Raw genomic sequence first — 14815 nt, forward strand, 5'->3', positions numbered from 1 at the left:
GGAAACGGAAGGAGGGCTCAATTTCCTCTGTCACTGTAGGGCTGAAGTACCGCCCCTCACACTTGATTGACAACCTCGCTGGCAAATAAGCTGTTGGGAAAGGGAAAGATAAGTATCAGGGTGCAACTGTAAGAGGAGACAGCTCGTCGCGCCCTGCGCTTCCCCCACAGCGTGGCCCTGTCCTGACGGCTTACCGGAGGAAAAAATACCCTCAGAGTGACTGACGGACTCCTCCAGCCAATAAAGGACGCATACAACAGAGTGACAAGCGATTGGTCCAATCGCGGAGGAGGAAGCCGGGGGGGGCGGGGCGACTCGGCCTCTGTTTCCCCGATCCGCCCAAAGACGGATAGTGGCTGGAGGTGGGCCAATCAGAGGCCACGAGGGAAGCAAACCTTCGGCCAATGGGAGGCTAGTCCCTAAGGGAGGCCTGTTGGGAGGGGCGGGTGTTCAGCCAATGGGAGGCGGGGGGCGGGGCGGTCCCGCCGCCGCCGCGGCCTCCGCCCGGGGCTGCCTGGTCACGGCCGCGCACCGCCCCTCCCCGCGTCGCCGCCACCGGTTCAGGGCCCGGGGCCCGGGCTTTGGGCCTCCCCACAGCGGGGGCCGCTCGGCAGAGCCCCCGCCCCAAGGCCTGTGGCCCCCTTTGGACTGTGGAAACCGTGAGGAAACCAATGGCGGCCCCCGAGCCTGAGGGAGGCCGCCAACGCGGCCTGGCCCGGCCTGGCCCGGCCCCTCCGCCCGCCCTGTGGCTGACTGGAGGGTGGTGGTGCCCGGGGCACCCCGCGCCTCGCCTTGCTGCCTCGTGTTCCCTGGCCTCGCCCGGAGCTGCGCTGGGTGCCACGGGCCTGCCAGGCCTCCCTGGGGGATAACGGGCTTCGATGCAGGGTCGAGACTGTGGGTCCCGATGCGGCGTTAAAACTGGCAGAGGGGAATGTACGTGAGGCTTTCTGATCCCCTTGGCTGAGTCGATGGGGACGTTTTGCTGGTAGTGGAGCTCTAATTTGAAAGTTATTTTGTATTTGACCCTGTCTGAGATCACTGAACTTAGGTCTTTAAGTCTGGGAGGGAGTTTAAGCTGGAAATCCGAGCATCAGCATTTACAGTGTGGCCTGTCATCCTGAGGGAAAAACAGGTAAATTCCTAGCCTTTGGTGTATTTTCCCTGAGTGTTAATGCTGATGGGATTTGGTAACAAGTGTCAAAAGAACTAATTGTATTCATCTGACCAGGGCCAAATGGTGGAAGGAGTTCTGGGTCATTTTTGTCCTGGGTATGAGTCCTAAGGGTTGGTCTGGCAGGCAACAGATGAAAGCAAATTAGATATATTGCATTTATAAACCACACAAAGAACACTGCATCGGTTAGCTAAATTAATTTCTAAGTTGCTGTTTCAGCTGTTACCTTTTTCTTGTCTGGAGAAGGTTCACCAGGCGTGCTGGTTCTGCCTGGATTACCCACATGATCACAGAATTCCCATGAAAAGGAGCTGAGTGTAGATCTTTCTGCATCGGGATTTTTTGGAAGTCAGGGCAGCGCTCTGCACGTCTGGGAAAGTCCTTTGGATGTTGTTTAGGAGTTTCTGAAATGGGGGTAAGGATACTTAACTTACAGTTTTGTTAGGCCTAAGTAAAAACTGGTAAAGCAATTTGATACTGCACGTGAGGAAGGTGCAAGTTACCCCTACAAATGCAAACCTTTCACAGATGGTTTGAAAACTACTATTGTGCCATGTAGCCTGGGTTTGCAGGAGGAATGTCCTAAAATATAAGTGCACTGGAATTTTTCTGCGTATGTGTTTGTCTGATACACATTTCTGTCACCGGTAGGTGGCTTTCTACCCATTTCTATGTTTTGTTACTATCTCAAACCCCAGCATGCAAGCACAGCACTCGGTTTGAAATGGCCTCAAAGTAGAAAGTCTGAGGCATAATTACAGTACTTTAATCTCCTGGACTACCTGAACAAAGAAGTGTTCAGTTTCCCAAAAGCACAGTGAATACTGAGAAGGTAGTAATGTTCATATTACGGATTCATAAATTGTCCTCAACAGCCAAATAATCTTATCTAGCAAATTATGATGTCTGCGCATAGGGATATACTGAACATAGTTAGCTTCCACCATATAGCCCTGCTTGTGTCCCAAAATGCTCACTCTAGTGGCTCCTGGTTTAAAACAACAACAAGTAAAAAAAGCCTGTGCCTTACCAAAAGGCTCAGAACCCATAAGGCAACAGGTACCTTGTAGCCACAATGTGGTAATAAAAGTTGATACACTTCTGGATGAAGACTAGGTGTGAATTAAAGAAAGAATCAGGAGGGTGTAGCTCTGTGGTTTGGTTCTCCATTAAAAGCCTGCAGCACTCTTGAGTGGTGCTGTCTGCCTGCAACTTCCCGGCCTGGGGATTACCAAGGTCTTCCAGAATGTTCACTGTAGCTGTTTCCATCGCCATACTATAAACAATAGACCGATCTTACAGGTAGCATAGGAAATGCAAAATCTTTACTTGTCTAGACATTCTTGATTCTCTGGCGTTGGGTTGGATTCATCATGTATGAGAAGGTTTGTCGTGGGACACGGGTGTAGAGCTATAGCCTAACCAAGCTGAGAATCACATTGAGAATCTCAACAGGACCTTCCCTGACCTTCATAGGAAGGGACTTGGGTCTAGGATGGATACGAGCAATGTAAATACATAATGGTTTTGCATAAACTTCAACATCCTACTCTTAGCAGTCCATGGTCTTCCTTACTTGGCATTTAGCTGATATGTAAGGCTCAACAGCAGCTGAAGTACTGTATGGATGGTATCCTGGAGCATTACAGTATTGACGGCTTGATATGTCTGTGTTTATGAGTACTTTTTTAGTTCAGTACATGTCAGTTGTGGTAAGTTTGGGCTCCTGACATGCCACAGATAAGGAACTGTTCCTTGCTGACGCCTCTTGGGCTTTTTATCTCTGAGTTTTTATTCCTGCTGCCCCACACCTCCTTTTCTATTGGTTTGAGGTTACTGGAACATTTTTATAGAGAAAAAAATTGATGTGTTTGTGCTTAATGTAGTCTAGTGCACAATGCCTTCTAAGTACCGCAACTTCCGAAAAAGCGTGCCATGGCTAATCCTTTTTCTGGAAGCTGTTTTCATCGTCGTCTTTTACTTTTCATTCTCAGGTGATGGTGCATCCAGATCAAGAGTCTCCTACCCAGGTAAGATCGGCAGCCTTGCTGTGAAAGGAAGGAAGGGTTAATGCCTGCTTTTATTTTGCAGTGCAATAGAGATTCAGCAGGTTTGTCTATTTGTTAGTGAGAAGTAGAATGTTTTTACTGCCCTGGAAGTACCCTACCTTACCATGTATGGTGTGTGTTTATTTATATCAAAGCAATGACAGTGAATGAAGACTTAAGTGATACTAAATTGCATTGCTGGTCTGTTTTCTGCTGCCTGTTTGTGGTAATCTTGACTCCTATGAACAGAACAAACTTCTGAGGGCAGGCACTGCTCTGTGTTAAGTGACTGCCTCTGTGAGGTCTTGGCATGCAAAGGCGTGCTACAACATAAGAATTCAGGATGGCATTATCTTCCATTTGAATGCTTGATGTAAACAAATGAAGTTAATACACCAGAATTAAGGGTTTAAATATATTCTGGAGATGTATTTTGTGCATTGATCAAAGGAGTGTGTTAGCAGATTATGCTACGGCCATAGTGTGTAACATATTTACAGTGTTGTGCAAATATGAGCTGGTTAATCCTCATGACAGTCTTGTGTAACACAAGACTGTCATGAGGATTAACCTCCCTGTTTTATAGCTCAAAAAATGAGATGTACTTACTAGCAGTTTGATATTCTGCTGTAGGTACAGGCCGGCACAATCATATGAAAATATGACTGTTAGCATGTGCCAGGGGACACTTCCAAGCCTTCAGATCCAAGAGCTTATGTCTTGGACAGCCTCTACCTTTTATGCAATGGTGCTGGTTTCCATATTAAACTCTTTCTACTGCTATTGCTGTTCCTTCTGCCTTGATGAGGACATCATACACGTTTCTCTTTGTAACTCATTTCTTCCCTAATGCCCTCAAGGAATGAATCAGCACTAATTCACAGCAACTCTCCCTGAAAAGTCCAACTTAAGTTCTTTAAATTCACCTCAGGAAAAATGAATGTCCAAATTTCATTGCTAAACATACTTCATTTCTGTCGTGCTTTTTGACCTCTCAACCCCCATCTTATGGCATCCATTCTGATCACTTTGTAAAAATAAATTCAGGGTCAAGGGTATTGTTTTTCTGATTGCTTACGGATCAGAAAGAAAGGTCTGGAATTCTTTACAAGTACTACATAATAATGGCACCTGAATTTTTATCTGAAGGCTTCTTAGTTAATTGTGATTTTTTATTTCTTTTTTTTAACCAGAAATCCAGTCTGCATTAGTAACTTCATTGCTGTCTTGGTCTTTTCTGTCATGCAGCTTTTCAAGATGTCAACCACATGGTGATTTTTGGATTTGGCTTTTTCCTGACGTTTCTGAAAAGATACGGGTTTAGCAGCACTGGATTCAACCTCCTGATCATTGTACTTGGTGTCCAATGCTCTGTGCTGATAGAAGATTTATTAAGTTTCCTTCTTCAAAGGGAAGATGAAAATAGTCTGAAAAGGTAAGTAGTTCATGTTAGAATTGGAATAATCTAGAACTGCTGATTGTTCTTTGTGGAGGATAATGCCTTGTTATATGGACCTATTTGTGAATTAGCATAGTCATATTTGCAGACATTTTAGAAGGCTTTGGATTTTTAAGTACATTTTACTGTCATTCATTCTTTCTTTATTGGCCTTGGCGTGGTCCTGGTACAGAATTATATTTTTCTTTCTTTTATTGCAGAATAACAAATGCTGTTGTGAGTGTGACTGCTGTGGTCATCTCCACTGGGGCTCTTCTTGGGAAGACTAATCCTGTGCAATTAATTCTGATGACAGTTGTGGAGATAATAGTTTTCCATATGAGCAGGTGGATCAACAACACATTCCTGCAGGTACTGTAGTATGATTTCCAGGCACATGGGGGAAAATTTCACTGGGACTTTGGAATGTTGCCTTCTGGTGGTTTATTAGTGCTCTGCTGACAGGAACATCAGTGTGTTTCATCTCATCTCAGTTAGATTGTGGCTATGTGTTCATTAAGAGATGAAGTCTGACTTTGGGACTATACTTTAGGACATTGAACTCCAAACCTTGCATACTCTATATAATTGGCTATATCTGTATTCTTGGCCTTAAAGGATGAGCTGATCTGATGGATTAGGATGTAGTGCATTTGGTCTTGCCCTTGCCCTGACCATCCCCAACACATGAATGGTATGACCTTGACCTATGCTAAGGCACTAATTGCCTTTAAACTTTACCCCCTCCCTGTGTCAGTTCAGCCTGGAAGATTTCCAGTGTGAATGGTATACCAGCCCAGTCTGGACAGCAGAGTCAGACCTGCATTTAATGTACAATGTAAACATACCCCAGACTCTCTGTATATGAATTGTGTGTTTATGAGCTGCATTGAATTCAGATAAGTTAAACTCGCATAAATAACTCATGCATAAACTGAGGGACTGTGAAAATAAATTGCTTATAGGGAGGTTACATGAGCAATTATATCAGGAACTGCATCAAAGGCTTCCTGTGGCCTGAAATAAACCACAAATTTGATTATTCTATTGATATAGGTTCCAGAGAATCTCAGCATGATGCACGTTCACCTGTTTGGAGCCTACTTTGGTCTGGCAGTCTCCTCACGGTTCTCTGAGCCATCACCAAGGTCTGAGAAGAATGCGAGTACCCCGAAGTCGGATTTACTGTCAATGTTGGGTAAGGCATTTGCTTTAACATCTCTGTTGGAAGAAGGGGTTGCAGTGAGAACATAAGGAATGTTTTTTGGGGCTGGCCACAGCACACTGAAGCTTTTGCGTCCAAAGTGCAGGTCTGAATGCAGCCAAGCATAGAAAACTGCTGCTGCTGTGGTTCGTGGTTTCTGACAATGAGTTGGTGGGTCTCAGCATGTTTCCTACCAGGCATATAAGCCAATCCTGCAACGACGGTGGCTTAGTTTGCTTTTCTCAGTCTCAGCGTAAAGGCTATGCCACGTTAACCGTTCCCTCTCCCAGCTAAGTTGTCCCCTTTGGGCTTGTATAGGCATATTGATAAGGGACCTATGCACCAAAGTTGAGGTCATTACTTGTATTTCAGTAGTGCTTACAGTTTCCAGCTGGGGCCAAGGCTCAGTTTTGTTTTGCAAGGTGCTGTACAGAGATATAAAAAGGCAGTCCCTGCCTAGTAATGTAAATGAAAAGATAAAAGCCTGATGAAGGGCGGGGAATATGACACAGACAGGCATATGAGAAAGGATCTGAGTGATGATAGGCTGAATGTATGGGAGTTCCATTATTTTCCTTGAAGAAGCAGTTTGGTTTCTTATTATCATAACTTCTGTTATGTAACTGCCACCAGCCAAACTAAGATCTTTCTGTGAAGGCCCACAGAGTCTAATTCTTGATCAGTCTTAGCCCAGTTTAGGGAAAGAGAAATTTAAGTGCTGCTCTTTTTGAGTCCCTGGAGTTCTTGCTTTGCTAGAGAATTAGAGGAGATCAGTATTTTAATCTAACTCATCAAGACACTGTTACGCCTTCATTATAATTTTAGTGCAGCTTGCTACAACCAAGTGCTTGCTATCTGAAGTAATTATATTGCCATGTCTTGAATAATTCCAGAGGTAATGTGGGTAGAAAGGAGCGACTGAGCAGGCAGATTCCTCATAGTTCCTTTTTGTATCCTGCTTTGGAGGGCTGTGACTCTCTGAAAATACTGTGTTTGAGTTTGGGATAAAATTACAAATGCTTTTTACTTAGCACATTAGTTGCTGTAGTGAATATGCTGTAGTGAGCCTCACAAATGTCTTTTAAGAGTGAACTCAGAGCACTGACTGAGAGCAACCTGCATCCAGCATCTGGCAGGGAGGTTTGCAATGCCAAGATTAGGGCTACAGAATTACCTACAAATTGAGAGTGCTGCTAAAAAAAAAAAAAAAGGGCAGAAGAAATGTGTCCAGACTGTCTGGATAGACTGCAAGCACTGAACTTGTGAAGAAGTAAGTTTCTCAAGGGATATCCTTGATAGAAATAGCACTCCACTTGCAGAAAACATTAGCTAGGAACATGACCTGGCCAGATAATACCACTTTGCTGGGAAGCCTGTCAGTTTTTCAGATCAAATCAAAGTTAGTGGGCCAAATATCCTGTCTGAGAGGCATGGTTATCACCTCCTTGGTGCACTGAAAGGGTGAAAATTAGTGGTGGAAACTGGATTCCAAGGAGCCAAGATAAGCTTGTACAAAAGCAGTAGCTGCCAGGGTTGCTAGAAGCTGGATTTAACTATTGTGCTTTATAGTGCCGGTGCCTTTGTCACTTCTTGATTGACTTGAACAAGAACACTTCAAATTGTACTGTGAGGTGAACTGCACAAGGGTCTAGTATGTCTGTGACATGGAGAACAGACCATTAGCTATGGAAGTTGACTGGGCAGCAAAAAATGACTGGCCAAGGCAAAATAAAGTGTTGCTTGTTTGTGTTGTCATCTGTGCACTTAGAGCTATGAGCAACTCGGGCAGCAGAGGCACAGATTGCAATGCGTGGTCCAGCTTGACTCAGTGTGAGGCCACCTACTTCCCTCTGCTGGTTGGAATTTGATCTATGCATGTGTATCCATATGCACATAGGAAAAGAGGTATCCTGCCAGGCAGTGAACTTGTTTTATAGAGGCTGAGATCCCTAAACGCTGACAATTAGGGCCCAGGCCATAGAAGCAGAAGAACCTGTTTTCCTTCCTTTCTTGGCGAAGCCTATGTGGTCGTGAAAGCGTTGACATCATGCAGTGATCTTCCAGGAGGAAAGCGAATTGTTCTTTTGGACCCATATACTAGGGAGTAGCTATTTGGTAGATAACTCTTTCACAAAAACCAAGGAAGTTAAGCTGTGTATAGCTGAGTTGGTGAAGCATGATCACCTCAGCTCAAGCTAGTGGTCTTTAGCCCTCCTGTGGAGGAATCCTAGTAGAGGTAGAGAGAGGATTCTGTTCTTATGATCCCATTCATCCTCTTTTTCTCTTCAAACCCTGCCAGGAGGCAAGACAACCAGTACCAGTCATACTGGAAGCCAAGGTAAAAGACATTCCAAAGTGCAATTTGAGTTTCTTTATAGTGATTTGTACCATGTGAGCTGTTGTCTCTTCCTCCTTGGCTTTCTTGCATTCTCTCTTGCAGCTGGTTTTGAACAGTTATTCCACAGTTCCATGAAAAGGCGCAGAAATTTTGGCCAAGGAGCAAGCCCTTGGTGCCTGTGCAGAACAGGCAGGATGCCGATTGTTTGGAAATCAACAGTGGAATTGTTCCCGCTTGTATCTGAACCTGCGTTTAAGGGGACGGTAGATAGGACAAAACTGACGTTAGAGGTGTTCTTGAAAAGAGCATCCTGCCTTCAACTCCGTGAAGGACCAGCCAGATGCCAGCAGAGCTGTGCTTTGGCTGTATGTTTGACATTACAGTGGTATGTTTCTGGGAAGGTGTTGGTATAGCAGGTAACTCTCAGGGCTGTCTGTGTTGTGAAGTGTTATCCTTTGTTTACAATGTGGGAATTATAGTGAATGCAAAATGTGGACTGGAGCTCTGCAGGGACAGCCAGTGACGGTTTCACTGTGTTTTAGAGCAGGTAATGATAGTTGCTTGTCTTTGTCTCCAAGGTACTCTCTTTCTCTGGGTATTCTGGCCAAGCTTCAATTCTGTACTAGCTGCGGACAAGAGCAAAGCCATCTACAACACCTACTTTGCCCTTGCAGTGAGTGCTGTAACTGCCTTCCTGTTGTCTGTTCTGACCGCAAAGGATGGAAAGTTCAGAATGGTAAGACGAGAGAAAATCACTGCACGGAGAAGATATTTTTCTGTTACTCTCAGTAATACACTGAAAGTATAATAGCTATTAAGGAAAAACAAGTCCAGGTTTTCAGCCTGACAGTCATCATGAGCCTCCCAAGCAGAACACTGAAGCTGTAACTTAGAAATGATGTTCTCAGATTGTAATTTACAGGCCCAAATTCACCCTAAAGAGATCGCACTTGCATGAGAATAGCAATCTATGACATTGGGCTGCTATAAGTGATGACTAAATTCTCACTCTATGTTTTTGTTGTTTTATTTTACAGACTCATATCCAGAGTGCAGTACTAGCTGGTGGGGTCACTGTTGGTTATGCAGGACACAGTATCACGTATCCTTGGATTGCAATGATTTTGGGTCTGCTTGCCAGTGTGATAAGCGTCTTAGGATCTTACTGTTTACAGGTATTACTCAAAACCTGAAATTGTTTTTGTATAAGCTGTATAAACTTCTTTTCCAATGTAGGATACCTCAAGGGAAACCTCTCTTTCAAAGAGATTAAAGCTAGGAAACCTGAAGTCTTTTCAGCAGAGCTCAGGATTGCAACTTGCAAGACCAAAGTTCGTTTTCTAGGTCTGCGATAGAGAATATGCTATTATCAGCTTGTGTTTTGGTGTATCACTTAAACCTTTTCTTCTTCCCAGAGATGCTTGAATCCTGCTCTCAAGATTCATGATTCCTCTGGAGTTCATTTCACTTTTGGCTTGCCTGGTGTGCTTGGAGCTCTTGCCCAGGTCGTTTTCACAGTAATAAATAACTGGACTAATTCACCAAGGTACATAAATTCTTGCTATTAAGTAATACACCTAGCTAATCATTATTGTAGTATGCCTTGAGAAGAGTTCTCATACATACAGAAAGCCTGAACGTCTTTACAGATAAATCGTTTTATACCAGATAACCTAAGATAATCTCTGAGGTCCAAAAAAGTTGGTAAAAAAGACTTTCAGAGTTGAGCAGCCTTTGGATCAAAACTTTAATATTAGCTCTTAGTCCTGATTTCTGTCTCCCTTTTTATTTGATATTAAATACAGCAGACATAGGAGATGAAGGCTGGGGATGTGCATCCTTCCGAGACTCATTTTGGCTTTTGTGATGTGTTTTGGGGAGCTTTGTATGCTAATACGGGGGCGGGGGAAGAAATCAGCATTTCTCTTTGAATGAGGCTTTAACTCTGAGTCAGGGTCAAGAACACCAGTTTGGACTAAAGCCGGTCTGGACACTGAACTGGAAAATATATGTGGGGATATACCCTGCAAAAGCTGAAGGGCTCATTTAAGGATATTCTGCATAGGTTGTTTTGATCTGGCACTGGCATCTCATTTTTGCACATCAAACTCATGCCGTGTCATACAAGAAGTTCTCTGTTTTTCTCAACTTATGCAGGAATGAATCACAGTGTAGCATAAGGGCCTTACACTTCTTGTCATATTCTTATCGAAACAAATGAATTTAATGAAGTTTTAGTACTGCAATGATGGTTTCTAAGGGCAAAATATGTCCTCTGAAGTCTGTATTAGGCTTCTGATAGGATCTCTTAAAGCATCTACTGCAGCTGCAGAGAGATTCAAGAATAACAGATTTTTTTATGAGAGGTTTTGATGTAAAATGCTGTGTAGATACAGATTCATTCACAGTCTTAATGCTAAATTCAGCAACTGTAAAAGGTGAAACACTTGTTTTGCTTTTCAGACAGGGTTATTTGGTCATGGTTCACATTGGTGCCTTCTGCCTGACTGTCAGTGTTGCCCTGATAACAGGTTTTATTACAGGTCAGTACTGAAAAACACGTTTCAGTAATATCTTCCTCGTTTCCTCGGGGCAAGGGGTATGTCATCTTATTGCACCTGCTATCATGTCAGAGCAACCCTGTGCAGAAAAGAGGCCAGTTTAACTGGGGCTCTGAAGTGTGTTTCTATGGGTACATTATTTGTAGAAGAAGCCATGGGAAACATGAATGCCAGGGACTCTTCAAAGCCAGTCTTTTGAAGAAGAGATGTATTCAACATAAATAACCTAGTAACACCAGTCTTTCCTTGGTGAAGTTAACCAATGCTTAACAGCTGCCTTCAAATTTCAGACAGGAGATGTGCGAGGATGAAAATATTTTTACATTTGGGTATTGTCTTAGTGACAGAAAAATGCCATCTAGAGCTTCTCACTTTTTAGGCCAGTTGGTATAAATCTGCCAAGTTCCACTAACGTCAATAACTCGCTTGCAGCAGCCAAGCACTAGGCCTTTGATCACAAGTGGTTTGGGATCACCAGGGCTCACGCGTTTCTCGCGTGACATTCTGTCTGGTTTATGTCAGCCGCAGTTTTTCTATAGCTGTTAATTCTGTCTTGAATAAAAGAGAAATGGCAGATGAAAATCGCTGTGAAATATACCCTAAAATGATTTTTTTTGTGCTTAATTGATCTGAAGCCTTTGCATTGCCTTAAATGTTATTAAGAAGTTGAGCTAATCAAGAAGATTTTAAAAAACATTCAGATAAAATAATCAAACATTCAGTGTTTAACAAATTGTTTAAAAATCTAGATGTTTCCATCTGAAATCCCAAGCTAACAGTGCTGATAAGCCCGATTGCTTTAAATACACAGGCATTTTTCATGCAAGAAGTTAATGATTTTTGATGTATTTTTAGAATCTGGCAGGCTGTTTAATGGGGTTTTACCTAGAGTAATTAATTTTTAATAACACAAGCCTTGATCCTGGCAAGCTTCTCTCTTTGTATTTAAGGTCAACTTGAGTCAAGGGGCTCTGCTTAAGCGTTTAGTTCTGAATTTGTATTTTGATCTATTTTACATTTGGATGTGTATTACTAAGAAACCTCCAGTTACACACAATCTTCCCCTTTCCCTGATGGAGATATTTATATTGGATATATGTGTTTTTACAAATAGGTTTAATCTTAAACCTCAAACTGTTTAAGACCATCCCTGTATCAAAGTACTTTGAAGACCAGCTTTATTGGGAGGTAAGTTTCAATGTAAAATTAACCGTGTGGGAGTATATATAGCACCTTGTTGACCTTGGTAAAGAATTCTAGGTATTTGAATTTAAAAAAAAAAGGGGGGATAATTCCATTTCACGGTACGTTTTGGATGCCCTCTTTGAAACGGATGAACTGTTCCCACTGTTGATTCAGAGCCTGAACGTTATAAATGCATGTAGTCTCCAGCTAGGATGGTCAGAGCTGATGGTGGGCACAGGGCTAAATTGGAGATGATCTTGTTTGTGGTAACACGTCATCTTAGGGGCTCAGACATCCCTGGGACTGACAGCCCTGGCCTCCGTGCTTCGTCCGCAGTCCCTGCGGAGACTTGAGCAGCATCTGAGAGAGGGATTTTTAGGAGCCTGTGAGTGGAACGGAAGGTGCTTTTTATGAAAACAGACCAAGCCTCCTGGCCTTCGTGGCTGCGGCTGATGCACAAATGCAGGCCTTGGGCACCTTTAGGTGCTGAATGTGATGCTATATCCGAATTACAGAAAAAAGAAATTAATGAAAATAAGCTTTTAAGGTTTTCCATTGCCTTTTTCGTGTGATGATTTGATGCATAAAATGTTCTGATACAAGAATGTTTGTCTTCACAGTTTCCCCATTTGGCTGTTGGATTTTGAATGGAGGAACCCAAATGACAAGATTTGACCAAGATAAGCTTTTCCTTTTTGTCACTAGAGAAAATGAATAGCTACGATGGGTTGAAAGAGCACTTAAGTGTCAATTCTCAGGCTCAAAAAAGCCATCTCCATGGACACACAAAAAATTAGTAATAAACTATTCTAGTTATTCTTGAAAGATACAGGGTGTAAATCTACAGATGCAAACTTATAATGCATTTCGCTTTTCTCTTGGTCTTACCTTAAATATTTCTTTGTAGGATATGTACAAAAAAGTTGGCTGCCTTCATTGCTGTAATGGCTTATCGATCAAAATGCTTGGGAACTTCAAACTATTTTTAGCTCCCAAGTTTAAAAGCCAAAATATGTATTTTAAAGTATAATTTTTCAAGGAGTACATACTCATTCTTATCTAGCGAAGCGTTAAAGTACTTGTTTTTAAGCTAAATTAATTCTGTTGAAGGCCTTGTTAAGCAAGGATTTGATGAGTGAGCTGGATCTGGGCCAGAACTCCACATCTTGCCAGACTGAACTCTTTGAGTTATCTGACTGCTTAAAGAAAAATCTGTAATGACTTGGCTCGGGCTAGCTATTTGGAAGTTCAAATGGCAAGAAGCTAAATTGTTCTGCTTGTGGATGGTGCCCCTGAGATCAATGGCATTTACTCATATTTAAGATTTGGCAGCAAACCTCAGGACAGCCTGGCTCTGCACCGCCCCGGGGGCAGCTGGCCAGAAGGCCCTGGCTGCCCTGAGGGCGTGAGCAACCGGAGGGGCTGGGGAATAGTCCTTGGTACCAACGCCAAGACCCGATTTCTGAAGTGTCTTCTGTTGAGCTGGCGTACTCCAAGACGAGCAGGGGGCTTTGGTGCAGGAGGTAGGGTCTGATCGGGCAGAGGATTCTGTGCAAGTGAACCCTTGTTTTTAAATGGATTGTGATCCTCGGTGTTTCTTCTTTGTTTCAAAATAGTTGACATAAAAAAACTCTTTCAAAAATGCTTACCTAATAAAAAAGTCAAAATTTGATTGTTTTTATTTATTCAGCACACTTGCTTAAAAATGAAGTAATGAGGAAAAATGTAACATTGAAGACAAAGCATGAGTTCTCTGATGCTCACTACAGTAATGCGTGCTGACCTCAATTCATCAGGGATTAAGCAAAGTAGATCACTACAGTTAAAGAAGTGTGAGACAGCTTTCAAGTAATGAAAAACTACTTGCAGAGGAAGGGCCAGTTTTTCTTATTTCCAGGTCAGAAAAGAGCCAGTCATCTGCTGAGTTTATCAGCTGCGCACAGCTTCTGCCAGCTGACAGTGACATTCCGCCTGGATGCACGCTTACACATTTGCACTCTCGCAGTTAACACGTACTGCCTGTGCAGTCGTGTAATCCAGGCTCAAGTGGTGCGCTTCGCTGGCCTAACTGGCCAGTGACCAACCAAACGTAACTTCGGCAACACAAACGGCTTCTGCTGTTTTCTGTCAGGAGTCCTTTTAAGGAATAGTATTTTATTCCCTCCCTTTTCCTGTCTTTTATCATTGATTTCTTGAGCAACCAGCCTAGGTGAATGTATAGGAAGGGGCAGATACAGGAAGAGCGCTCTCACCATCCAAGTGAGTACGCTACAGGACCAAAATTCTCCCCGGCAGTGACTGTTCCCTGGTCTGAAGATTACTCTTCCTGAAGACCCAACTCTGATCTGAAGAGTACTCTTCCTTTGTTTTACAGCGGTTAGATCCAAGCTTTGTGGATGAGCTGCTTCCATCTAGAGCCACAACATAATTTGTACTTGTTCCTCTGCAGTGTCACAGGAACAGTAAGTTGTAACTCACCAGAGACTTCCTCGTTATTATCATAGGATACATTAAATATTCGGGGGGGGGAATCCCAAAGCAGCATAGTGCTATATTATGCAAGAAAAGCCACACACCAGTAAGTTTTGAAATTGAAGAAATGGTTATATTGTCCAGATATAGGAAATATTTAATAAATATATGTTAAAAAGATGTTTTAAAGCATTTTTAGTAAGTCTTGGAGTGTAAGTAACATCATAGAAACAGCTGGTTAAACACATCCATTTTCCACTATACTATTTACTTGTAGCAAACATCGTATCATAAAAGTGGCTTCCATTGTTACTTGTAGCAATTTTACATTTGTCAAAAACATTACAACATTTAAATCAACATACAAGAGTAAAAAAATTAAAACAGAATAGAAC

General features: G+C 42.7%; 1 protein-coding gene across 6 annotated transcripts; it reads left to right on the top strand.

The window, feature by feature from the left end:
• Positions 1–485: 485 nt before the first annotated feature.
• Positions 486–13618, top strand: LOC140662218 (RH-like protein). 6 transcript variants are annotated; one of them, XM_072885424.1, is made up of 12 exons: positions 486–1132; positions 1418–1589; positions 3169–3204; positions 4471–4657; positions 4882–5032; positions 5717–5858; positions 8781–8938; positions 9240–9377; positions 9618–9748; positions 10666–10745; positions 11878–11951; positions 12569–13618. In XM_072885424.1, the coding sequence occupies exons 4-12, from the start codon at positions 4491–4493 to the stop codon at positions 12593–12595; spliced, it is 1068 nt and encodes a 355-aa protein (XP_072741525.1). In that variant the 5' UTR covers positions 486–1132; positions 1418–1589; positions 3169–3204; positions 4471–4490; the 3' UTR covers positions 12596–13618. The 6 variants fall into 6 exon arrangements, with proteins under 6 accessions (XP_072741525.1, XP_072741524.1, XP_072741528.1 ...); XM_072885423.1 differs by having other exon boundaries at positions 1421–1589; XM_072885427.1 differs by having other exon boundaries at positions 486–933; positions 1421–1589.
• Positions 13619–14815: the final 1197 nt, after the last annotated feature.

Source organism: Ciconia boyciana, chromosome 21, assembly GCF_034638445.1.
Source record: "Ciconia boyciana chromosome 21, ASM3463844v1, whole genome shotgun sequence".
In the NCBI taxonomy this organism is placed as follows: Eukaryota; Metazoa; Chordata; class Aves; order Ciconiiformes; family Ciconiidae; genus Ciconia; species Ciconia boyciana.